The following is a 26,972-nucleotide window of genomic DNA, read 5'->3' as shown; positions in this document are numbered from 1 at the left end:
ACCTCCTCCACAGGGGCGGATTGTGGGAAAATAGTGGCCCGAGAGATTTTTCTCCATACTGGCCCATGGGTACCCAATTACATATTCAATATAATTTACATATATATGTGCACACCCCTATATTTCGGTATGGTCCTCCCATATCAACACAGTACTATTTGCCAACACTCAAAGAATAACAACCCCACCTATGAAAAAGAATACCACAAATATTACATCAGAATCTAAAATATCAATACACCTATCAGGAAAACAGAACAGGCCAAGCTACTTCAGATCCCTACAGAGAAACCACATGCTAAAAGAATGCTTCATCTCAGTCTTTGCATGCAGAACACAAACTCTCACCAAATACAGAATACAAAATGAAGGAGCACAAATGACAAAAACTGAAATGGAAACTCCAAGAAGCCAGACTCCATGTATTAACAATAGAAAAATAGAACCACCATTCCTCATAAAACAAATAAAATCAAGAAACATAAAGCATCAGTTATAATAGTTAAACCATAATAAAAGAATATTTTAAAACTACTGATAAATAGAATTTCTATTAATTAAAATCATATACATTTTTTACAATGTCCCAAACACTAATAAAATATTTCAAAACAGCACATATATCAAATAACATTCAATAATTAAAACTAATAAGGATTTTAAAAAGCCCCTGCTGTCCCCTTCTGTGGGAGCTCTTGATTTCCAGTCACCCTGATATTGTCGAGGATTAGGAGGTTATCCTCTCTCTCACACATACATGTCCATTCTCTCACACATACACTGCCACATACATACACATTCATGCTCTTATACCCAACCATAACCTCTCGCTCTCACTGACACTGACACACTCTCAGGCTCTAAGACACTCTCCCTACACACACACACACACACACACACACACACACTGACCCCCAGGCAGGCTCCCATTCATTTTCACACCACTCCCTCCCCATCCCCCAGGCATGCACACATTCATTCTCACACACAGACCCCCAGGCAGACACCTATGCATTCACACACCTACACCCCCAGGCAGAGTCCCATTCATACACATGTACACACTAAAGGCAGACCCCCCTCTCTTTCTTTTGCCAACAACCTTGGAACCTCTCTCATTCCTCTGCTGCCACTGTCACTGCTGCCGCATGGCTATTGGGGAGGCGCCGATTGCTGCTACTGACACTGAAGCCCATTCTGCTGACTCCTCTGTGCAGGCCCCGTGGGCTTCCACTTTTTCCATGCTGATCTCATACATTGTGAGATCCGTAGAGAAAGTGCTACTCTTGCACATTACCAAAGATTACATGTGCCAATCACTAAAGTACTTTTTTTTTTTTTTTACCTTTGCTGTCTGATCTTAGTTTTCTAATCGGTTGGTCACAGGCTTTTTTTTTTCCACCTTCCCTTTCTTATTTTTTTGCCAATTCCTTTTATATTGTCTTTTTTGTTCTATTTCTTTTCTCTCCATCTTCTTCCCTCAAACACACACTCAGGTTCTCATTCTCAGATGTTTTCTCTCTCTTCTCATACACACACACAGCCTCTCACTGTCACATGCTGTCTCTCATACAATCATTCATACACACAGGCTCTCACTGGCACATGCTGTCTGACTTTCACACACACAGGCTCTCTCTCACTCCCACATGCTGTCTTACTCAAGCACAGACTCTCACTGTCACATGCTCTCTCTCATACAATCATTCATATATACACACACACACAGGCTCTCACTCTCACATGCTGTCTCTCTCTCTCACACACAGAGGCTCTCTCATGCTGTCTCTGCAAACATTCAGATCCTCACTCCCGCACACAATTTCTCAACTCATCTCATACACGCACCCACACACTCTACAGACCCTCAGCCTCTCTCTTACCTCTGGGCCTCCTCTTCGCGGGTCGCCGCAGGATGGGCTCTGCGGCGGCCCTGCTATCGGGCCTCTTCCTCTTCTCGGGCCGCTGCGACTTGGGATTCACGGCGGCCCGTAAGCGCTGCTCCTCTTCTGCATGCACTGATGCCCCTCCTCCTTCCTGCCCACGCGGCTCCAGCAACATTTACTTCCAGGGCCGCACGGGCAGGAAGGAGGAGGAGCATCAGCGCGTTCAACACGATCTTTTTGTTTGGGCCGTGGTGACATGAACCTCACCACGGCCCTGCCGATCTGCCTGCTCTATACGTGTCGCTGCTCAAAGGCCGCATGAGCCTCCTTGCGCCCGGGGGCATTGGCTCCCCTCTGGATACCACTGCTCGCGGCGCCCCCTAATACTTTGGTTGGAAATTTTATAATACAAAAAAAAAATATCACGTGACAGGAGTGACCGGCCCACCGGGGGAAACCCGATCCCCCTATAGGTCAATCTGCCCCTGCTCCTCCAGCAGGGCTGTTCCTGATTCATCCTTTTCACTGATTACATGTCCGTGAAAGGACCAATCCGCTTTCAGGACAGTCTTCTGAAAGGGAATTGGTCCATTCACGGACATGTGACAGTGGAGGGACCAATTGGCAGTAAGTGAATGAATAAATGATTAAGTGCCTGAGGGACCTGCTGGACAGCAAGCATTGAAAGGTCAGTACAAAAAAGGGAGGATCCCCAGAGTGCCTTGCCCGTAGAGCCAGCCCTCGAGGAAGAGAGTTCGGCAACCTGAGGAGGGAGGGAGGACTTGTCAGACCAGGGAAGTTTAACATCTGCCTTTGAGCATGTACCTGCACTAAACAAACCCTTGCTAAAATGTAAGTAAAAACCCACAGTAGGCTTAGAGCTGCTTATTAAACCGTCCCTTTACAGCTCTGCCTTAAATATTAAGCTAGCTTAGTTTATTAAAAATGTATATTCAGTGTATATCAATTAGATGTTGAAGCAGTTAACAAGCATAAAACATACGTAAAACACAAATAAAATACAGTAGCCAGAAAATCTGATCAGCAGTAAATCAAAAAATCATGACACATTCATTCATTTCTCCATAAAATCTTTTTTGAAAAAGCCTTCCTTCCACTGGGTACAATCCACTGAGGTTCCAGTGAGCATAGAGAAGGAATGGAAAGGAGTGAAGTCTTGAAGGAGAGAGAGAAACAGAAATGAGAGAATTCTGAGACCTTTTTTTTTATTACTTTATCTTGTTTGGTTAGTAATAAGTAATGTTTAGTAAAAGGCCTAACTGATGACTTGTGTGTACAAGAAGGATACTAGTAATTCATCTCTTTTAACAGTAATATTTTGTTAGTGTTTAGATGTTAAGGATATGTTTTAAGATTCTTGGCTGTTGAACACTAATCTCCAGTGCATTAGCTTTTTGTCTCTAGAAATCCAGGCTCTTGCTGGCTGTGGAGGTCATAAAATATCTGTGCCAAAGTGTAGAGCATCTATGCAAAACAAGCAGGTTTAAACTACAAATGAAACAAAGTATATTTACCTTGGTTCTAACAATGCATTTTTCAAAGTTTTATTCCAGAAAACTGAAATGGGTCATTAATTTTGTTGTTGTGGAGAGAAAATTACTAAAAAGTATATTACACAGACAGCAGCATTGTCAGAGCTGACTATAACTGTTGGGGGAGATGCTAATATGACTGGGCTCATGCTCTTTGCCTATTACTAATCCAAACTAAAATTCCCCTAGTCTAGAAGAAATATCAAATCTGAAATAGTCTGGTTTTTTTTCTTGATTTTTGACTGACACGAGTATTTTAGAACAGGGCAGTGACACTGTAAGAGGTACCTTCTGTGAATGTTTTGTTATAGTAAACACTTTATTTTTTGTGTGTCAGATGTGCAGTATTTCATGTTAAATCCTAACTTAGAGGTCGATATGAAAAAGTCGGCATGCACGACCATATGCACGCGGTTCCCGGAGCGTGCACATGGACATGCCAATTTTATAACAAGCGCACACATGTTATACAATCCAATGGCTGCGCGCACGCGTGTGTGTGTAGCGTGGGGGGGGGGGATTTTATAACCCTCACACGGCGGCACAATCGGGTCTCCCCCAGTTCTCTCCCAGTCTGCTCCACTCTTTTTTTTTTTATTTTGTTACTTACTGCTCCTCCGGAGGAGAAGTAATCTGCATGCGCTTCCCTGGGACGCACCTAGCCCTTTTGAAAATGCACTTGTTACTTTTTTCAATCACAAGACTGATCACGGACATCACGTTCTCTTTTCACAAATTGCTAAATGTTTTTTGCTCTTACGCACTGTCTTAGGTGTTCAATGAAAGGGCCGCTAACTTTGAAAATCATGCGGCCAGATTGGGCGCTACTGCGGAGAAGGCTGCGGCTGTTGGAACTGCAAACAAGACCACTGTTGAGGGCATTCAGGCAGCTGTGAAAACCTCCAGAGATCTCACACCACAGGTCCAGGCTCTCTTCTTTCTTTAGTTCATGAAAAAAAAACAAAAATTTCCAGCAAATTCATGGTAAAGTTTCAGGTCAAAAGACATTTGTTTTGTTAGGAGTATTATGTCTAAAAGGAATTGTGCCCTTGACAAGCTATTTATAATGAAGCACTACCTAAGAGTGTCCCCTGATTTTACCCTAATTGTAGTTAAATTATTTAGCCTTCTAGTTTCCAGCACAGACAGAATCTGCCCCAGTCCTACTTGCAGCTACGCTAATGAAGAGGCTCCGTATATCATTTCTGGTTAATGGATATTTAACCCCTTGCGAATCTGGTCTCCTTCCATTCTCTTGTTCACTGGTGCCCAGCTGTTCTGTGGCTGATGCATCCAAGTTGTGACTCACTTCAGAGTCCAATTCAAATACACTTTTGAGCCAATGACTATCTGTTGTTAGAAATCAGGGGTTAAGACTCGCCCCAAAGAGCATTATATTAGTTGTGTACAAGGTTTTAGTTTGTGATGTGAATATATATCTGTCCTAACATTGACAGGTGGTGTCAGCTGCTCGCATTCTCCTGAGAAATCCAGGAAACCAAGCTGCTTATGAGCACTTTGAGACAATGAAAAACCAATGGATTGACAATGTAGAAAAGATGACAGGTATAGGAATTCTTAACTTGAGATGTGAACATTCTTTTTTGCTGTAGGGCTGTTATGAAGATGGATTGCATGTGGTTTATTATGGAAAAATTCTTACCGCCAGCTGCATAAGGTTCTCTCTAATTTTCTGAAGAGTAATCTGAAGATTTAATTTAAAAGAAAATTTGCATTCAGCTAAATTTACTCGTAGTTTCGTTACAATTCTTCTGCGACAACATTCTTTTACAGTTGCTGTGTTGTGTTTATAGTCTAGAGCTGATTTGATGTCCACATACAGAATGAAATACTGTACATTTGCTTGATACTATTGCTTCTGTATGTTTTTAATGACTTAAATATGAATTAAAACATCTTTTTAAAGTATAAAAGTCAGTGTAGTCTTTGTCAGTTTCAGAATACACCAGGTACACTGTAAGTCACCAGGTCATTTGAAACATAAATACATATTTTCCCCTTTTTGTTCCATTATCCTAGGATTGGTGGATGAAGCAATTGATACTAAGTCCCTGCTGGATGCATCAGAAGAAGCCATTAAAAAAGACATTGATAAGTGTAAAGTTGCCATGGCCAACATGCAACCTCAGATGCTTGTAGCTGGTGCCACAAGCATTGCACGACGAGCAAACAGGATTCTACTTGTAGCCAAAAAAGAGGTAGAAAATTCTGAGGATCCCAAATTCCGTGAGGCTGTTAAGGTTGCATCAGATGAACTGAGCAAAACTATCTCCCCCATGGTGATGGATGCTAAGGCTGTGGCAGGAAACATATCTGACCCAGGTGAGAATAAAAAGCTTTGTAGTGTTTAGTAAAAGGGGAGCCCAAGAGGCCACGTCCTAAGTTCTTCTACTTGTGAAATAAAGTTTATTCTTTATAATACTTATGCAGGCGTACGTCTGCCTTCAGGCCATTGCATCAGAGCAATTTTATATTGGAGTCCTGATGGGATCCATTGTGAATGCAGCCAGCGTGTTCAGTCGAGATATTTATTACAGGAAATCAAAGCTGGCAACTGCTTCCTTGGGGTATGGAGGGAAGGGGTGTCCCTTACAGGGAAGTAAGATACCTTAATCACACTCAGGCCGATTCAGTAAACCGCGCAGGAGAGCCGGCACTCTGAGGTGAACGCCCGCTCTCCCAACGCACGCCCAAGCCACTCTGGGCATGCGACTCAGTATGCAAATGAGGGCCCGCAGTAAAAAAGGAGATGCTAGGGACACTAGCGTGTCCGTCGTGCCTCCTTATTGACAGCCAACGCTTAATTTTACCGGCGTCAGTTGTCAAACCCGCTGACAGCCACGGGTTTGGAACACGGACGCCGGCAAAATTGAGCGTCTGTCTTCCAACCCGCGGGCAGAATTTTTTTTTTTTTTTTTAATTTTTGGGGCCTCTGACTTAATATCACTATGATATTAAGTCGGAGGGTGTACAGAAAAGCAGTTTTTTCTGCTTTTCTGTACACTTTCCCGGTGCCGGCCAAAATTAACTCTTGCCTTTGGGCAGGCGTTAATTTCTGAGAGTAAAATGTGCGGCTTGGCTGCACATTTTGCTTTCTTTATGGAGCAGGACTAATAGGCTCATCAACATGCATTTGCATGTTGAGCGCGCTAATAGTTTCGGGGGGGGGGGGGGGGGGGGGGGTTGGACGCGCGTTTTCCACATGCTACTACCCCTTACTATATAAGGGGTAATAATAGTGCATCGAAAACGCGCGTCCAAACGGGGGCTAATGGTGCGCTCGGCCTGAGCGCACCGTACTGAATTGACCTGACTCTTAGGAGGTGAGGTATTAGCAGATCAGCGTGTCACTTCAGAGGTCTGAGTTCAGAATATTATTAGAACCCAAGGGAAGCAGGAGTGAATATTTTGATAGTCTTGATTAAAAAAAAAGTAATGTATGGAACTTGGTTCTCATTTGATATCACTTATCTCTTGAATGCAGGAGGGAATAAATCTGTTACTTTTCTATCCCTTAATCTGTCCAACTACAGTTGAGCAATCATGGTTATAACTACTGGGGCTGAAGGTAGTTCAGACTTGGCTATTAATGTGTTACCATGTATAGATATAGACTGTATTAATAATGACAAAGGATTACCATCTCTAAACATTTTCTAAAGGTTGTTGAAATCTCATCATTCTCTCCTCCCTTTTTATATGCTTCATTAATTCCTGGCTTTATTTCAGTCTGTTTTACAAAGCTTTTTGTTAAAAGCATCCTTTAATATGTATAATTAAGAAACAAGGGACAAACTGAGATGATCCTGGCTGAGTATGGTAACCAAGACTCTCCACCAATAAGCAGGGCTGAATTAGCCATGATACGTACGTGATGTCATCCAGCACCGAATGGACCCTTTTCTCTCAGCTCATAGAGCTATTGCTCTACTGAGCATGTGTGAGAATTTCCATGCAGGAGTTGCCTTATGAGCCTTTTTTTTTTTTTTGAGCTTCAACACAGACATGTACCCTTTCACTCTTAAAAATACATCATATTAATCCTATCATTTTTTGTGCAATTATTTTGTTGCCTTGCTGCCTTGGCAGGACCCCCAAGCAACACTTTTCAATGCTATATTAAAAAAAAAAAAAGATTTTGTAACAATGTCTGGAAGTTTCAAAGGCTTTATATGCAGTGGCGTAGCCAGAATTGATTTTTTGGGTGGGCACAAGGTTAACATAGGTGGGCACAAGGCATGCAGGTCTACTAGTTGTTTTCTTACTGATAAATAATGCCATATACTGCACCCTAGAATGACTTTCTAAGTAGTTTGCAACAGCCATTATGTGTCATGTATGAAACTTTAAAATAATTTACTTCAATTATTTCAAGTATAGAAAACAATCAAATCCAATCATATAATAAAACAAAAATTAATGTATTCTTTCATGAACCATCTTTGCAGAAACCCAGAAATCTTCATAAATACAATAAAATATAATTAATCATCAGAACAGGTGCAGCGCAAAGCTAGGGCAATTCACATTACAAGTAACATGAAAAAAAAAATTCAAATTCTGGTGTAATCTCAGCAAAAAATAACCCTCCACTGCTATTTTGTGAAGTAACAAACTCTTGCAAAGAAAGAGGCATCTGGAACCTTGCCAAACAATCACAGCACTGATTCTCAGGATTCAAACAGCAACCTTATGAAAAAGCAGCAATGCAAATACTACACCAGGCCCTAGAACATTAATACATCACCTACGGGAATAACAGAACAGGCCGGACTACTACTACAGAGAAACTATATGCTAGAAATACTCATTTCTGTCACAAACAGGCAAAACTGAGACCGACCCTTACCTAATATAGAAATAAGAGACTATAAATTAGAAACAGAAACATGTAGATAAAGCCAAAATAGAAAGCCTGAGAAACTAAAATGTCTGAACAGTGGAATACTTAAGAAAGAGCAAAATACAAAAATATAAGAATGCACATTCCCAAAGATGACATATTTAAATTGCTAACATCTCTCTCTCTCTCTCTCTCTCTCTCTCTCTCTCTCTCTCTCTATATATATATATATATATATATATATATATATATATATATATATATATATATATATATATATATATATATAATTTTTTTTTTTTTTTTTTTTTTACCTTTGTTGTCTGATCTTTGTATTTTTCTAATCAGTTGGTCCTGGTCTCTCTTTCCCATTTTTTACCTTGTCGCTCATTTCCTAATTCCTCTTCAGTGTCTTTTCTACTACTGTCTTCTTCCCTTCCACACACACACACACACATATATACATAAATGCTTTCTCTCACAGACTCCCTCACACACTCAGGCTCTCACTCTCATATGCTCTCCCCCCCCCCCCCCCCAGCTCACATTCTCTGCAGACACACATACAAGCTCTCACTTTCTCACCCCTCCCCAGGCTTATATTCTTATGCACACACAGACGCACATCCAGGCACCCATTCTCATCCACACACACAAACCCATTCTCCCATTCTCACCCACACATACACACATTTAAGGTCCCATTCTCACCCACACATACACACTTTCAAGCACCCATTCTTACCCACATATTCAAGCTTCCATTCTCACCCACACACACACAAACCCAGGCTCCCATTCTCACCCATATATATACACATTCAAGCTTCCATTCTCACCCACATATTCAAGCTTCCATTCTCACCCACATATTCAAGCTTCCATTCTCATCCACACACACAAACCCAGGCTCCCATTCTCACCCATATATACACACATTCAAGCTTCCATCCTCACCCATATATACACACATTCAAGCTTCCATCCTCACCCACATATTCAAGCTTCCATTATCACCCACACACATTCAAGACTCCATTCTCACTCCCATACACACCCAGGGTCCGATTTTCACCCACACACACACAAGGCTCCCATTCTCATCCTCACATACACATTCAAGCCTGGGCACAGTTTCTGCTTCCTCCCCCCAGAGCAGGAAGATCAGCTGGCCTCTCCTGCTGCCACTGGCCATACGGCCCAAAGATAGCAGGAGAGGCCAGCTGATCTTCCTGCTTTGGGGGGAGGAAGTGGAAGCTGTGCACGGCGCTTCCGCTCCCCCCGCAAACAGGAAGATCGGTCGGCCATATGGTTGTAGGACCGCTTCCCCACGTGTGCCGTGATGGCGCGCCAAGCATGGGTTCTCCTCTTCACTGTCGCGGGGATGGGATCCCGCGACAGCCTTGCAGTTCTGGTGTCACTTGGGTGGGCCTGGGTCTAAATTGGGTGGGCAGCTGCCCACCCAGGCCCACCTGTGGCTACGCCACTGTTTATATGTGGTAGAAAGATGACCAAGACTAAGCAAATTCTCATTATTGTGGCAGCATGACTTTGCATGACTTTGCAATCACAGAAATCCAGGTCCTGGAAAATGGAGGAACTGCACAAGATTCTGAGGAGCCATAGTCTATCCTCCTCCCAGAGTGGGACCTCTTCATGTGCCCTCTGTGTACAATTAAGCAGGAGCTCCTTTAAGAGATCTCCTCTGTCGTCAGAGCAGGCTGAGTCATCGGGATCAAGCAAACCTAAAACTAGTGACTCTCTATGAAGTGATGGCACATCCAGCGCTGAAAAAGCATTGATCAGTGCAGTCTGTGTAGCCAATGCACCTTCCTCCAGTGCTGTTGATACAGCAGGCCCCGGTGCCATTGACACATAGGACTTTGAAGCATAAAGCATCGGCAAAATAACACACAGTCTGACGCAAAAGTCCTTGGGCACTGCAAAGATGTAATTGCACTGGAGAAAGTACAGAGAAGGGCGACCAAAATAATAAAGGGGATGGAGCGGATCCCCTATGAGGAAAGGCTAAAGAGGTTGTTCAACTTGGAGAAGAGATGGCTGAGGGGGGGATATGATAGAGGTCTACAAAATCATGAGAGGTCTAGAATGGGTAAATGTGAATCTGTTATTTACTTTTTTAGATAATACAAAGACTAGGGGACACTCCATGAAGTTAGCAAGTAGCTCAATTAAAACAAATCGGAGAAATGTCTTTTTCACTCAACGCATAATTAAGCTCTAGAATTCAGTGCTAGAGGATATGGTTATGGCAGTTAGTATAACTGGGTTTTAAAAAAGGTTTGGATAAGTTACTAGAGCAGAAATCCATAGACTGCTATTAATCAATAAGGATTAGTAGTTTGACATCTATTCATTTAATGTTTGGGTACTTGCCAGGTACTTGTGACTTGGTTAGCCACTGTTGGACACAGGATACTGGGCTTGATGGACCCTTGTTCTGACCCAGTATGGCATATCTTAGGTTCTTATGTTTTCACTCAATGCAGTAAGCCCCAAAGCATACAGTGCATTGAACTTCACCAGTAATGCTCCAAGTACAGGATCAGAGTGCTTAATCATTGGTACACTGGGCTGCAGTGCTACCAACTCAGCTATTCTCTACTTTATCAGTAACTCCAATATGGAGAGGTAGGTTGTCAGGGCCAGAAGGTGACATAATGCACTTATTTATTTATTTAGAGTTTCTTCTATACTGATAGCCGTTTGCACATCGTATCGGTTTACAGACAACGCAGAACTTTTGGGCCATGGCCCTTACATAGAACAATTAATTGCATAAGAGAATGAAACAATATAAAACATCAAGAAGTTGAGAAGGGGGGACTGTGACAACTGGGTGTCTTAGGCAGATAAACTGGGTATCTTAGGCAGATAAAAGGAAAAGTAAGATAACTGTTACAAAATACAAGAGACTATATTACAATGTACATAGAGTGATGGATATTCCAAGTCAGAGCTAGTGGTCATTTGCAATGAGCTAACATAGAACGACTGAGCTAAAATGCTGGTTACGTAAGGTTTAGGAGTGGTAAATTGTAAGATGCTGGTTACATCAGAGATTATGAGGAGAGGATCTAGGAGAACACAAGGGGTAATAACAAGCACAATAGGGTGGGAAAGCTAGTCGAGCATATATGGCTCCTAGGGTGACTGGAAGGAAGAAGGGAGGGTGAGGAAGCATAAAGTTGGAGGGAGGGAGAGGCATTTGCGAGAATACATATAATTGAATAGCCAGCAGTTAAGTATTATTCGTGGAGAGGGAAGAGAGTGCAGGATAGGCCTGAAGGAACAACCATGTTTTTAATTTTTTTTAATTTAGGAGTAGAGGTCTCTGTGCATAAATCAGGAGGTAGGGAATTCCATAGAGTAGGGCCAGCAAGAGAAAAGGCCCTGTTCATAGTAGAGATAAGTTTGATGTGTTTGAGGGTGTGCGGAGAGTTCCTTGTAGGGCAGGGCGAGTGGGTCTTGTTGATCCAGTGGAGGTTTTCATTTGTAAGGCTTTTATGGATGAGGGAAAGTGCTTTGTACAGTATTCGTGATTGTATTGGAAGCCAGTGAAGTTCAATGAGTGTTGGTGTGATGTGGTCTCTTTTTTTTTGGAGCATGAGAGAGTACGTGCAACGGCGTTTTGTAAGAGTTGTAAAGGTTTAGTATACGTTGAGGGGAGGCCAAGGAGGAGAGCGTTACAGTAGTCTATTTTAGAAAAAAATAATAGACTGAAGAACTGTACGAAAATCAGAGAGGTGAAGTAAAGGTTTGAGCTTTTTAATCGTTTGTAGCTTGAAATAGCAGTCTTTTATGATAGAGTTAATAAAGGGTTTAAAAGTTAGTTGGTTATCAATGAGAACACCCAGGTTGCAGGTGTGTGAAGGGAAAGAAGTGGAGGAGTGAGTGAGTGGGATAGGTGGAGAAGGATGTTTGTTAGAAATGATGAGGAGTTCAGTTTTTTTGGGTTGAGAGCGAGGTGCATGTCTGTGAGGAGAAGGTTGATGGAAGAAAGGCAGGATTCCTAGTTTTGGAGGGCGGTATTGATGGAGTCAGAAAAGGGGAAGAGAATTTGCACATCATCTGCATAGATGAAGTGTTTGATCCCAAGATTGGTGAGAAGAATGGTTAGAGGAATCATGTAAATGTTAAAGAGGGTGGAGGAGAGGGAGGAGCCCTGGGGGACACCCTGATGAATACTGATAGGTTCAGATTCAGTGTTATTAGTTAGGACAGTGAAATAGCGATTTTGAAGATAGGATTGTATCCAGGAGAGAGCAGTTCCAGAAATCCCAATACTTCTGAGGATGTTGATGAGGATAGAGTGATTGACAGTGTCAAACTTACCCCCACTAATTACCAAAGCAGTGTCACTATTGAAATTGTTGGAACAAGGTCTGTAGCTAGAACCCCCAGATCCCATTTGTCCAGTTGTCCCCTTAATTTTGACCTGGCCTCCGGTGCAGATCTTGCAAAGTCTGGAGGAGATACAAAGGAATTCCAGCTTGATATCAGATGTTCCATCTCCAATGCCCAGCCAAAGAGCAATCAGCCCTTGGATCAAGTGGAAGAGTTAAAGTTTTCACTATCTCATAAGGATGAGAAGGATACCTTGCAACCTCTCCTTTCTAAGATTTCGAATTTATTTCCACAAGGAGTACTAGCTTCCCTACTTTGAGTGAACAGAGGCAGCACTGGAAGCGTAAGTTTGCATTTAAGTTTAGACTTCCAGTGCTGCCTCTTATCAGCGTAGCACTGGAGGCGCAGGGAGCGGGGCAGAGGCTCCCTTGCTTTCAGCTCAGATCTAAAAGGTATATGGGGGGAGATCTGGGGGAGGGTTGGAGAGATGGGGTAGGCACCTCTATGATTCTGGGTGGGTGAGGGGGCAGGAAGGGGGAGGCAGCCTGAGCATCTTTATTCGAATATCAGGACTGGGGATACAACTCCTGCCTCATCCTAATCTTAGCAAAGGTTTGGAATGGGGGTAGGTGAGTATGGTCTGTGGGCCTTCGTATTAAGCTTTGGAGAGGGGAGGAAGAGGAGTAACCTTCTCAAAATGTCATTAGTTTTGATAATGACAGCGCTTCTTAGATGTCTTTTCAAGATATTCAGGCCTGAAGCAGGTCTAATATTTGGCTAACTTAATCAGATATACCCAATATTTGGCTAGGTTAGTCTGATATCTCTGCCCCTCCCCGGAATGCCCTCAAAATGCCCCTTTTTTATCTGGCTATATTCTAGCCGATAACTAGATGCCAGCTAGAATTTAGCTGGATAAAGGCTGAATATAACTGGGTAATCTGCCCCAAAGTAGATAAGGCAATGGACCCAGATGGGATACATGCAAGAGTACCAAGGGAACTAAGAGATGACCTGGCAGCATGCTGGCTGATTTTTCAATGCTTTTTTACAGTCTGGAGTAGTTCTGGAGGACTGGAAAAGGGCAAATGCGATTTCTATTCATAAAAGTGGAAGTAAGGAGGAGACTGGGAACTATAGGCCAGTTAGTCTGACCTCTGTAGTGAGCAAACTAATGGAAATGATGCTAAAACACAGGATAGTGCAATTTGTGAAATCCAATAGATTGCAAGATCTTGAAGCAGCATGGTTTTACCAGAGATAAATCTCGTCAGATGAATCTGATCAATTTCTTTGATTGGGTAACCATAGAATTGGATTTTGGTAAGGCCTTTAACATGGTTATGCATAGAAAACTTATAAATATATTGTGTGCCCTATATAATTATTCTAGAGTGATTGACTGGGTTAGAAACTGGCTGAGTGAGAGGTGACAAAGGGTAGTGGTAAATGGCGTTTTCTGAGGAGGGAGTTGTTACTAGCGATGTGCCTCAGGGATCGGTTCTTGGACTGTTTCTTTTCCACATTTTTGTGAGAGACATAATGGAAGGTTGTTGGGAAAGGTTTGTCTTTTTGCCGATAAAACCAAAATTTATAACAGGGTAGAAAACATGAGGAGGGACCAATACTATAACTTTCCCTTGGGTTTTTGCATCCTAAATGCATTATTCAGCATTTTTAAGATTTAAATCTTAGCTGTCAGACCTTAGACCACCATCCACAATCTCCACTTGATCCTTCCTCATGTTTTCTATCCTGTTATAAATTTTGGTTTTTTTTCTGCAAAAAGACAAACTTTTCCCAACAACCTTCCATTATGTCTGTCTGTTTCTTTCTCTCTCTCTCTCTCTCTCTCTCTCGCCGGCATGCGCATGTTATCAAATCATGCATATTTTTTAAAAATCTACCCTTAAGGTTTTAAATTGAAACATTTTTCATCTTGATGTCTACAGACTTCCTTGGGCCCATTCACATGTGAACCAAAAGACCCACTTAAGTATTTTCTCTCTATATCATCCTCAGGTCTCGGTACTTGCTTCAGTGAGAGTTCATTTTTGTACCATAGCAGCTTTCCACTTTCAAATTAAGGGTTGGCCAGTCTTTATTCATCTGTTGATATCCAGGTTCATGAAAGGCTTATGGCATGCTAAACCTATCAAACCACCTGTTTCTTGGGACCTGAATGTGGTTCTGGTACAACTAATAAAACTACCATTTGAACCATAGGAATCTGCTTCTCTCAGATTTCTTAAATGGAAAGTAGTATTCCTTGTCGAAATCATGTCCACCAGAAGAGTTGGTGAATTCCAGGCATTAGTTAATTTATTCTTCTCATATGCAGCTCTTCCATAATAAGAGTGGTGATTCAAACACACCCAAAGATGGTATCTACTTTCCATTTTAATCGAGTCAACATCTTACCTTTGTTTTTTCCAAGACCACATGCATATGAAGGTCAAAAGGCCCTTCATTCCTTAGACTGTAAAAGAGACTTAGGTTACTGCAGGAAAAGGTCTCTGCTACATCATCAGGCCTCACTGCTAGCTATTCATCTCTTATGATCCTAACCAATGGGGCATAGCAGTTGCTGAACGAACATTGTTCAGTTGGCTAGCGGATTGTATTGTACATTATGTCCTAGCACGCATTCAGATCACATTCATATCAAGGCTCATCAATTGAGATCCATGGCTGCATTAGTGGCTCATCTGAGAGCAATACCAATTGAAGACATCTGCAAAGATGCAACTTGGTGGTCAGTGCATACCTTCATGTCCTATTGCTGTCTGGACAGTTTATCAAAAAGTGATAGTACATTTGGACAAACATTTTTGCAATAGCCCATTTACCCAGTAGTTTAGTCTCTATGATGGGGTCTAGGTTGCTTATTTGGTAAATGCTCCGCTGTAATTCTCAGGTGTCTTGGCTAATTCAGCCCTACTTGTCAACAGAGAAGGCAAGTTTGCCTACTGTAAATGGTGTTTTCTCATAGACAGCAGGATGAATTAGCCATGCTAAATAACCACTCGCCTTCCTGGAGAATTGACTGCTTAGCTTTAATATTTATTGAAGGGGCTCATGAGACAATGCCCATGTGGGAATTCCCACACATGCTCAGTCGAGCAAAAGCTCTGAGCTTAGGTCTGTTCAGTGCTGTCAGATAACATCACCCATGAATCATGGCTAATTCATCCTGCTGTCTACAGAGAATACAATTTACAGTAAGCAAACTTGCTTTAATTGACTTTCGTGAAATTGTTCTGTGATCTTTCTTTTCTTTGCATAAGTATGATTTTATTGTATTTAGGCCTTCAGAAAGGGTTTTTGGATTCTGGATACAGGATCCTGGGAGCTGTGGCAAAGGTTAGGGAAGCCTTCCAGCCTCAAGAACCTGATTTCCCACCACCACCTCCTGATCTTGATCAGCTTCATGTAAGTGAGATGTGGTTGATGTTAACTTACTCTAAATCTGAGACCTGTTTGAGTACTCTTTCCCTTGATTACAGTAGGTAGAGTATGGCAAAACATAAAAACTTGTATTGATTTTTTTCCCCTCTTTCTTATATATTTTTTTACATTAAGGCATAATTTGTGACATCATTCCCATCTAAAGACACAAGTATTCCAGGTACTGCACCAACTTAACTGTGATTAAAGTAGGTTAAGGAAACCTCCCTTGAAGCAATTCTGCAACCTACTCTACATCCAGTTTAGGAGGGGTGTCTGTTACTACAGAACCTGAGGGCCTAGGAGCACTACCTCTCCAGTGCTCCCAGCTCTCACTGACCTGATGAGTGAGAACCCAAGCTGGAACTCAGTTTATGATCTTCAGTTTAGCAGTATCAAGGCTGTTGAACTACTGGATCAACCCATTTCTTTGAATCTTTAATGAATGAAATTATTGTTGAAATCTCTCCATAACTGAAGCAATATGATTCACCATTGGTAGTAAAGAAAAAAAAATAAAAATGTAAGTGATGGGCATTCCACCTCCGGTAACAACCATTGTTAGAGGTTAGACTGGAGCTGATAGACTGTGGGTCTCTATTTATGTGAGAAAATGACAGGATCATTCAAGGTAAATGCCAATTACAACAAAGAGCTAATGGTAGACATACAAGGATATTGGTAGTATCCTGTGTAATGGGTAGGTAGAATTTCTTTATGTGCTTTTTAGCCATCTGGAGCCAAAGATGAGGGCAACTAATTAACACAAAGGGGAGTTTATTAGCAGTAGACTTTTAGTTTCACAGTAATCAATGTTTTTAGCAAATGCAGCAAAAATTTGAAACAACTGCTCTGGCTGCAAAATTCCAGTGGATTGTTTCCCAATGTTTTCCACATACTGATAAGGCCAGTAATTCTTGCTTAATTATGCTTCAGCTATTACAAATCTACTTCTCTGTAGAGAAAGCCTTTCCTCTGTCATCACTGTAAAAGTAAAGCCAGACAGTAATGAGGAGTAAAGTTTGTTTTGTTTCTTGGACTTTTTTCAGTTGGCTGATGAGCCTGCTCCACCCAAACCTCCACTTCCAGAGGGTGAGGTTCCTCCACCCAGACCTCCACCCCCTGAAGAGAAAGATGAGGAGTTCCCGGAGCAAAAGGCAGGCGAGGTGGTTAACCAGCCGATGATGGTGGCTGCCAGGCAGCTACACGACGAGGCTCGCAAATGGTCCAGCAAGGTAAAAAACCAGAAGATGACAAACCTAGATACATATACCTTGCTTTACTGCTTGAAACCCTTTAACCTACTAATATAAAAAGGTACAGTTTTCTTTTTTTGTTAGTAATAAGCCAGATGTATAGGTCTCTGAATTCTGTGGCCCAACAGATCAGGAATCATTTTGTCTGGGTTCAAAGCACTAGAAAGCTGGTCCGACTCCCTTTTCCTCCTTTTCACGTTTAGGTGGAAACCAAGAGATATATTTGATGTCATGTTATATTTTTAGGATTTACTAGTTGTGGTAATTCCAAGTCCTTACATCAAATACTGATAGTTTCTTCCTTTCTGGTTCCAGTCTGACTCAATCTACTTGTTCAGAGTCAGAACTGGGTGTGTGCAGTGGGAACCTATCTGCCTCCAGGAGAAGCACTTAATATGGGCAGAAATGACTCGGATATCTTCTGTGGCATCATGCAAGGATTCTTTACTTGGGAAATTGGGATAGAAAAACACAATCTCTATGTACATGGTTGTGTACATAGAGATTGTGCTGTTAGGACCAGACACAATGGACAGAGAGGATGACAGAGACTCAACTCACTAGGACAGGTTAAATGTTATCTAGGAAACCCTTGCAATCCAAACCCTTCCTATATAGGGGCAGGCGAAACAGCCAAAGAATGTTAACCCCTTGTTACCTGGTCCAGAGGATGAACCTTAACTATCAATGCTCCAACCCTTACTACATGTGGGCAAAAAAATCATGACCAGCAGTCGTGGTCATAAATGCGCTCAACCATTGGATTGAAGTCATCAATCAGAATATCAGGAACTTCATATATTAGGCTGAAAATGTTCCTCAGTTGTAAGAACTTATTACTGTAATCATGATATAGTGAAACCCTCGTGCAGGCCAAGGTCTGAATCATAGGTAGGGTTTCTGAAGAGGATTGATCAGTCTGCATATCTCTAATTAATGGAGCAGCATAAAGTGGTTCTTGTTCGTGCAGTAAATTATGGAGACTCTGGAGTTTGTAAAGAATGTCATTTGTGGAAAGTTCCCTACCTTAAAAAAAAAAAAAAAAAAAAAAAAAAAAAAAGTTGCAGTTAAACTGCTTTCCCTTTTATATTTCTACCTTTTTTAGAAAGGATGGAAGATGGCAAACAGGTGGATTTTTGTGAGCTTGCATTCCTGTCTGGTGATTGGAGTATTTAATAAGCATAGAAGTGTTGGCACTTTCCACTAATAGAAGGGAAAGGAAAGTCCAAGATCAACTGGGGTATGTGGTATTGCACAAGGAAATAAATTGGACAGACTATAGATGGCTTTTACAGTCCTTATGTGCTGTAAATTCTATGCTGCTATGTAATCGAGTCATATTCAACCACTTCTAGTAATGTTCCAGAAAGTGCTAAATTGTTGAATTATGTTCAGTACAATAAGTCTAAGCTAGTATTTTAGTTTGTTATATATTTGATTGCCCTGTAAACCTTTGAGTGAGGAATAGAATAAAGTATATACATTATAAAATAAATTACATATGTATCATAAAACAAATGTGTAACAAATTTAATAATCAGTCTTCAGGTGAGCAGAAAAATATAAAAATAATTACAATCAGTTGTAAAAAGCCAAGTTTTCACTGACTTATGAAACCCTAAATAATCCGGCGTGCTGCGAATTTCTCTCGAAATTTGTTTAACATAGGCCATATGGTCTCTTTCTGCCCTTGCGTTTCTATCTAGTCTACCTATGCGGTCTAGGGTCAATGATCCTAAAGACTTTCTCCTGTGATCGTAAGAAATGCTTTCGTCAATGATGGAATTGACCAACTCCTTAGTAATTTCACCTCTGCTAAGTTGTCTAGAAGTCAGCACACATATCCTCTATTTAAAACAAAACAACCACCCCCTAAACATTTGTAGGTATCTACACAACTGGCATTTCTATTCAGGGATCAGAATAGCAAAGTGGAACTGAAACCCAATTGTCTTAAAAACCCTGTTATTTACCTATGATGTATCTAAGGCTACACTGGAGGACCATCCTTCCAGCATCTAGCGTGCAGCGCCTAGTGTGCAACAACACCGCGCAGTCAGAGCAACATGGGATGTTTAAGTGAGAGCAGGAACGTGACCTCCCAGCTAGACTTTCAGCCCTCTTCAAGGGGGCATTCTCACTCCATGTGGGAAGGGACGTCACCACCACATGTGATGGCGAATTCTGGTGTAAGTGAGAGGGACACATGGTGGGGGGGGGGGGCTATCTGGGGGGAGGGGGTGGTGGTGGCTTCCCCAGCATAGCACTTCTTTACTTGTGGAAAGCAGGTTTTTATTTTCCTCCTCCTGTGGGGGGAAATGGAAGACTGAAGGGCTTGGGATGGTGCTACACTTTTGTAAGAAGGAAAGGGGGAATTGGGCTTATGGCCTTAATATTTTTTTTAACTTGGGGGGGGGGGGATTGGGCCACTCTAGCCTGTGAAGAGTTTGTGTTTTTGTGTTGACTTACCCAGCTATATGCTTAATATAGTTGATTAGGTTTAAAGTTATCCAGTTAAATGTACTCAAATAACTTTAGATTTCTCTCTGCCATGACCAGACTTTCTCAGCTGAACTTATCTGAGTAGCACTCAATATTAACATTGCCCAGGTAAGTTTAAGCTCCACCCTGGAACACATCCATGCCATATCAATTTATTTTTTTCATTTTTAAGTCTGGATAGGTTTTAGCTGGATAATGACTTACCCAATAAATCTAATCTCCACTACTACCCCCCAAACACTGTACCACCACCACCACCACAGATCAGATATTAAAACCTAAAGGCCTATTTTGTAAAAGGCCTGTGAGCGTCTATACCAGGAGATATGTGCATGGCCGGGCCGCTCGCATTTTCGAATGCCCGCAGCCACGAGCATATCTCCCGGTACGTGCCAAAGAACGGCGGGAAGAAAACAAGGTGGACCAGGGGTGGGGTCTGGGCAGCGCCATTAGGCACTGTCCTGCTGAAGCATTCGCCGGGAACCGACCACGCAAGTTACTGCTGCTCCAGAGAGCAAGTCATTTCTACAACAAAAAAAAGGAAGGGTAGTTATCAGGGTTTTAGGGTCAGGGCAGACATGGGAAAAGGGAGGCAGGTTAGCTAGGGGGTTTAGGAAGTTCCCTCGCAATCCGCTCTTCTGTTGGAGCGGACTGGTTCTGGGGAAAAGGGCCTACTGCATCGTCGCGCGCATCTACTGACATCCTCTCCCCCCTCATGCACGCGAGTTGACATTCGCACGCACATGCGAGCACAGATAGCGGATTTTATAACGTGCGACGGCGCATAAATGTGCGTGCACCTGGAACCCTGTGCACGTGGACGCCCATGCGCTGGTTTAAAAGTTTACCTTATAAGGTTTTTCCAGCTACGTTCAAACTTAGCCAAACGTTTTTGAACATGGACTTCAACTGTACAAATATCTACACACTGATATGCCAGTGGCCCAATATCACTGTCCATATATTCTACAGTGCTAGATTTTTATATTGAGAACCAACTATCTTCTATAATAGATTTCTCTACTTTTCTTTTTCATTGGGTTCTTTGTAGGTTATGATCTCATTTGACTACAATAAGAATGACTTAATGATGACTGACATGTGGTCTTAAAAGTTCACAAGGCACATGCAAGACCTCTTTGGATTATGGTTGTTTCTTTCTTCAAGAAAAGAGATCACAACCTGCAAAGAACCCATTTTCCTGTAGGACCTGTCTTGCTACCAGAATTCCATATTATGGGATGATTATTTCAGTACTATGGCTGGCTTGGAAAGGAGCTTCAACTTTTTACCTTTTAAAAAAGCTTTACAAAGGTTGAAGAGATCCCCAGCAGTATATTGGCCTTTCAAAGAGGGAAAATGCTGTTTACATTCTTTTCTTTGTGATTAGGGGCTGAGAGAAGGTTATGTCCCTTCCCTTGACCTCCAGGTTCCTGCAGAGGTTATGAGGAAGCTGTTTGCTTACTTGATGACTTCCCAATGGGTTCGGCAGGGGACAGAAGGCAGACCACTACATGACTCTTGGACACAAGCCTTGAAATCATGGCTACATCTGTTTCTGCATTTTTGTAAAGAATTAAGACTACCCAGCAATAAACTTGCCAGTGATTAGAATATAAAGCTTCGAAACAAAACATGGTGCCTAAAAATCCCCCTCTCCCATTCATTGAATAACTTTTGACCACTTCTTTTTTTCTCTGCTCATTTTTTAGTAGTAAGTGCTTTGGGGTAGGAATGTTGCAACCATAGGGCCGGATTTTAATAGGTACGCACAGGCGTAGATTTGTGTGCACAACCCGGCACGCACAAATCGATGCCCGATTTTTATAACATACGTGCGCAGTCACGCGCATTTTATAAAATCCGGGGTTGGCACGCACCCGCGCGCTGAGCCCTAGGAGAGCCCCGATGGCTTTCCCTGTCCTTTCCGAGGCCGCTCCGAAGTCGGAGCGGCCTCGGAGGGAACTTTCCTTCCACCCGCCCCCCAGCCCTACCTAAATCCCCCCCCCCACACACACACCTTTATTTTTTTTATTTACGCCTGCCTATGAGCAGCCATAGGTTGCGCGCGCTGGCACTTGACCAGTGCACAATCCCCAGGCCCAGTGGCAGTGGAGAGGCCTCTGGCCACGCCCCAACCATTTTTTCAAGCCCCAGGACTTACACGCGTCCCGGGGCTTGCGCGCGTCGCCGGGCCTATGCAAAATAGACTCAGCATGCACAGGAGCAGGTTTTTGGGGTTACGCGCGAAATATACGCTTGTAACCCTTTTAAAATCTGCCCCATAGAATTGATCTGTCAGTGTTTGCATTGATGGTGCTATATAAATGACATTGATGTTTTAGATCTTTTAAAAAAAAAAAAATAGAAGTTATAAAATAAACGGAGAAGCTTGAAATTTTGAATTTCAAACATTTTCTTGTGAAAAACAGTGGTTTTGAATATGATGTAAACATTTATACAAAATATTTTCACATAATAGTTTAATCCTTGAAGAGAGCACCACTAAAGTATTTGATTATTATGAGCAATTGATTATAGCACATACCAGATGTATGCAGCACTGCACGTAATGGGTAGAAGGGGTGTGCATGCGGTCCCTACATATTGGCAATCCGCAATGGATGTAGCCATATTCGTGGGGAAGCGAAATGTATCGCAATTCCCCACGAATACATGAATCTTCGCCGAATTATTCGGCCACCTAAAGAAACAAATTTAAACACCCCCCCCTCCTGCCCCCCACCCCAAGACTTACCAAAACTTCCTGGTGGTCCAGCGGGGGGTCCGGGAGCCATCCACTGCACTCACACCCTCGGTACCAGTTTCAAAATGGCGCAGATAGCCTTTGCCCCTACTATGTCACAGGGGCTACCGGTGCCATTGGTCAGCCCCTGTCACATGGCCATTAGCGCAATCTTGTGCTCCTACCATGTGACAGGGGCTGACCAATGGCACCGGTAGCCCCTGTGACATAGTAGGGGCAAAGGCTATCTGCGCCATTTTGATTACTGGCAGCCGACGGTCCGAGTGCAGTAGGTCACTCCCAGACCCCCGCTGGACCACCAGGGACTTTTGGAAAATCTTGGGGGACCCTCCTGACCCCCACAAGACTTTCCAAAAGTCCAGCGGGGGTCCGGGAGCGACCTCCTGCACGCTGGCCGTCGGATGCCAGTACTCAAAATGGCGCCGATCGCTTTTGCCCTCATTATGTCACAGGGGCCGATGGTCGGTGCTATTTTGAATACTGGCAGCCGATCGCCTTTGCCCTCATTATGTCACAGGGGCCGACGGTCGGCCCCTGTGACATAATGAGGGCAACGGCGATCGGCGCCATTTTGAGTATTGGCATCCAACGGCCAGCGTGCAGGAGGTCGCTCCTGGACCCCCGCTGGACTTTTGGAAAGTCTTGGGGGGGGGGGGGGGTCAGGAAGGTGGGGGGTTGTAGTTTAATTTTAGCGGGGGAACAAATAGAAATCGACGTATTAACGTATCGGGGCGCCATACGGCCGAATGCAACGTATCTGGCCCCCGACGAATCCGAATCCCGAATGCAACGTGTGACGTCCCTCTGCACATCCCTAATGGGTAGTCCCTACTCCTTGGAGCTGACAGTGAAGTCAAGACAGACTGACAAGCCACACAACAAAAAAACAAGATGCTTTGAGTTAAAACCGCAAGACTGCAACAGAGAAGAGTTAAAGTAGGTGGTTATAAGTGGGATTAAACTGAAGATATTAATTTAGTATCTTATAAGGATGTGTACATTATTTATTTTGTTTTATTTTTCAGGGTTTTTTCTTTTGTTTTGTGGTTTTACATTTTTTTGTTTGTTTTGGGAAATAGTGTGTTGCAATATTTTCTAAAAACAAAAAATTGACTAGATTTTTTTTTCTTTTCTTTTTTTTTTTCATTTTTGTTTTGTTTGAAACAAAACAAAAACTAGCTTATTTGTTATGTTACACTTCTGTTTCAAGCACATGTACATCCCTAGTATCAGATATGATGTAGGAGGGAGGGAAGGTGGGAATGGGATCAATATTGATTTGGTTTCCTGCCAGCTTAAAGGTTTATAGAGTAAGAGGAAGTGCTCCAGCCTCTTACAAAGCATGGAAAAAGCAAAACATGTTTTTGTTTCAAATCAGCACTGATGGAAAAATGATCGTTGAGATCTAAGCTCCCCTTATAACTTATTTTTCCCCTTTTTTTACCACTTGTATTTCCACTAACTAATCCTGTTTAGTCCATTCCTGTAACAGTGTCTTGAAAATCAAGCTATACGCTATCTCTATACCTGCATTTCTTCTAGCTGTCTTTTTTTTTTTTTCTTTTTCTCTCTGCTTTCTGTTCTCTTAAGGATATTTAACCTTTGGTCATTTCACCCCTGCCCTTTCTTTTAACTTTTCATGCATTAATGTGAATTTACCATCCAGGCTAGCACTTCCTGGCCACCTTTGTTTTATTGCTATCATCGTCTGTGTAATAATACATACATTTAAACAAACAAATCCTTCCTATGCTTTTTCTTTTGTCTTGCCAGAAAATTGCTGGTCTGAAATGTTAACTTGCTGGTAGACTTGGAAAAGCCAAATGTTGTTTGGGAGGGGCAGTATTTCCTCATGTATTATTGACTGTATACGTTTCCAGAAAACCCAAACTGATCCATTTGTTTCTTTATAGTTAGCGATTGGGCAGTGTATAGGGCTTAACTTGTTCATTGTCCATGTCTAACCGCTACACTGCACAGTTTGTCACTAACTTGAGAACTAGTTTTTAGCTGTGCTGGACAGAAAGGCCTTTATCTAGCAGGATGGCATGTGCCAGACAGTTGGAACTTCCAGCATGATTTAAAGCCTTCAGGTCCTGGCCAGGATTGTTGTGGTGGCGGCAGAAGCTGAAGCAGAAAGATGCAATAGAGACTAATATGGGAAATTCCACCACCTGTTAAAAAATAAAATAAAATAAAAAATGCAAACCAAGATGCAACAGATTAAGGGACTTGATACAGCTGGAAGGGGAGAAACCAAGGCAAAAGATCTGCATCATTATTATTGTGATTCATACTGGTAATCTAATTTGCAAAGAAATAGCACTGACATCTTTTTTTTTTTTTTTTTAATGTGATGCTTTACCAGGTAAGTTTTTCCCTGCTAGAAAGATCTGTATGGAAACTGAACATGCAGCTCGCCTGTAGTCAATGACTTGGTGCCTTACAGAAGTCTCAACTTATTAACCTGATTTACCTGTCACAAACATGAATGCAGGACTTGGAAGTATGAGTTTAAGCATGATAAAAAAAAAAAAAAGTTTCCCAGGCACACACACGAGCTGTCCAACACAATAGGAATAAACATGAGTTCTTGGTAATATCACTTGAGGGTCTTCCTCTGCTGGTTCTGTTGCTTCAGCTCTGCCTAAGCACATGGATGTGAAAAAGTCAACTGTTGACTTACAGACCAGGTGGGATGTTTGGTTACTAAGCCTACTCAGTTCATGCTCTTTTACCAAGTCCTGCTCCTCATACTAACTCTGTCCCTGTTTCTCCACCCTCCCTGCCCACCACCTGCAAAGCCTGCTGTGACTCCTGAGGCTCATGAAGCCACTGAGGCTGATGTAGAGATAGATGAGGAGGAGGAGGAGGATGCAGATGATGTTGAATTTACCCTCCCCTCAGACAATGAAGATGATTATGAGCCTGAGCTGCTCTTAATGCCAACCAATCAGCCTGTTAACCAACCCATTCTGGCCGCGGCTCAGGCATTGCATCGAGAGGCAACCAAGTGGTCTAGTAAGGTACTCCTCAGTTTCCCACTGGTGACTGATCCGTTTGCATCCAGCCATTTGGAACGCTGACACATGCATCACTCTTGACCCTTGCTGGGTCCTATACGTCTTTGAGTGAATAAAAAAACAAGTTTGTCTGCACTTCATTTTGAGAACTGAGAGTGGCTTCACAAGTTTGTTAGCTCTGCCAATTGCCATACCGAGCTTGATTTTGGTCACTTGTTAAAGAGTTTTCCTCTTTGTCTGCATCTGCCTAATTTTTTGGTTTATGGCAGCAGTATCTCTTGTTCTGTTATGACCACCTGTGAAGCCATGGATGATGTTTTGTGAATGACTTCCTGACTGTCAAATCATGCAGATGGATGAAGATTCATCTAACCTGTCTGTCATGCTTTCTGTGTTATCGTTAATGTTTGTAAAGTATGTATACGTGGAATGGCTTGGAATGACTCCATTGCAAAGGAAGACTGTCTGCTGACTTGTTCTTAGCAGTGCTGCAAATGCTGGTCATTGTAGAGACCATGTGCTGAACCTTTGAGCTGTTTAGTTAAGGCTCTCTTATATGATACTGAAGGGGCATATATAAATGGAATTTGGATGCTCTCAAGCAATTACTGTGGTAGTTTGTAATAAAGTTATCTTTTCTCAGTCTGGTGAATATATTCCTTTTTTGTATGCTGCAAAGATACGTTTATCGATGGCAGATAACCATATGGTTTTGACATTCTGTCCTAAAATATTATGTAATTTCATCTTTTGGCTGGTTAATGAGATGAGTTATCAGACAACATGGCATCTGTGGCATACTTGGAAAGCACTGATATATTTTATTGGCACAAAACAGTATTAAATCTTATTGTGCATTGGTTTTTGTGGTCTAATGGGTCTCTTTCAGGTGTCGCAGAAGAAAAAGCCAGAAGGCCTTGAAAGCCAATGTATAATATTTATATAGGTATAATTTTTTGGTTTGAGCCAATTAAAGATATCACTTTCTACAAAATATCCAGTGCTTCAGTGCTTTCTGGACTAGGATGGCAACAAACATTTTAAAAACTTCTCAGAAAATCAGACTTGACCAATGGCAAGATAGCTGAACTGCACTTGAAAACAAATTTTATATTGGAGCAACTAAGATTTGAAATAGTTAAGAGTATGTTTCTGATTTAATTTTGGCGCAGCTGAATTTACCCAGTTAATGCAGTACAGATTTGGAGTGGGTAAAGAATTGTTACCCGTTGAATGGTTCTCTTGTCCCATGGCACAGGTAAACAAAGAGGATGTATGAAGAGTGTACATACTATTCCAGAAAAAA

At 42.2% G+C, this 26,972-nt stretch overlaps 1 protein-coding gene across 6 annotated transcripts in view; it reads left to right on the top strand.

The window, feature by feature from the left end:
• Positions 1–26,972, top strand: part of VCL (vinculin) — a 266,600-nt gene that overhangs the window by 224,786 nt on the left and 14,842 nt on the right. For 4 of the 6 annotated variants that reach the window (XM_029609565.1, XM_029609568.1, XM_029609564.1 and 1 more), the window contains 6 exons: positions 4,212–4,361; positions 4,897–5,005; positions 5,480–5,782; positions 15,979–16,103; positions 17,168–17,353; positions 25,448–25,669. In XM_029609565.1, coding sequence (XP_029465425.1) covers positions 4,212–4,361; positions 4,897–5,005; positions 5,480–5,782; positions 15,979–16,103; positions 17,168–17,353; positions 25,448–25,669 — 1,095 coding nt within the window. The remainder of the gene's footprint in view (positions 1–4,211; positions 4,362–4,896; positions 5,006–5,479; positions 5,783–15,978; positions 16,104–17,167; positions 17,354–25,447; positions 25,670–26,972) is intronic. The other 2 variants (XM_029609569.1, XM_029609570.1) reach the window with 1 other exon arrangement.

The sequence above is a fragment of the Rhinatrema bivittatum genome, chromosome 7 (genome assembly GCF_901001135.1).
Source record: "Rhinatrema bivittatum chromosome 7, aRhiBiv1.1, whole genome shotgun sequence".
Taxonomy (NCBI): Eukaryota; Metazoa; Chordata; class Amphibia; order Gymnophiona; family Rhinatrematidae; genus Rhinatrema; species Rhinatrema bivittatum.
Note: the sequence above shows the minus strand (reverse complement) of the source record. Positions and strands in the feature narration are given on the sequence as shown.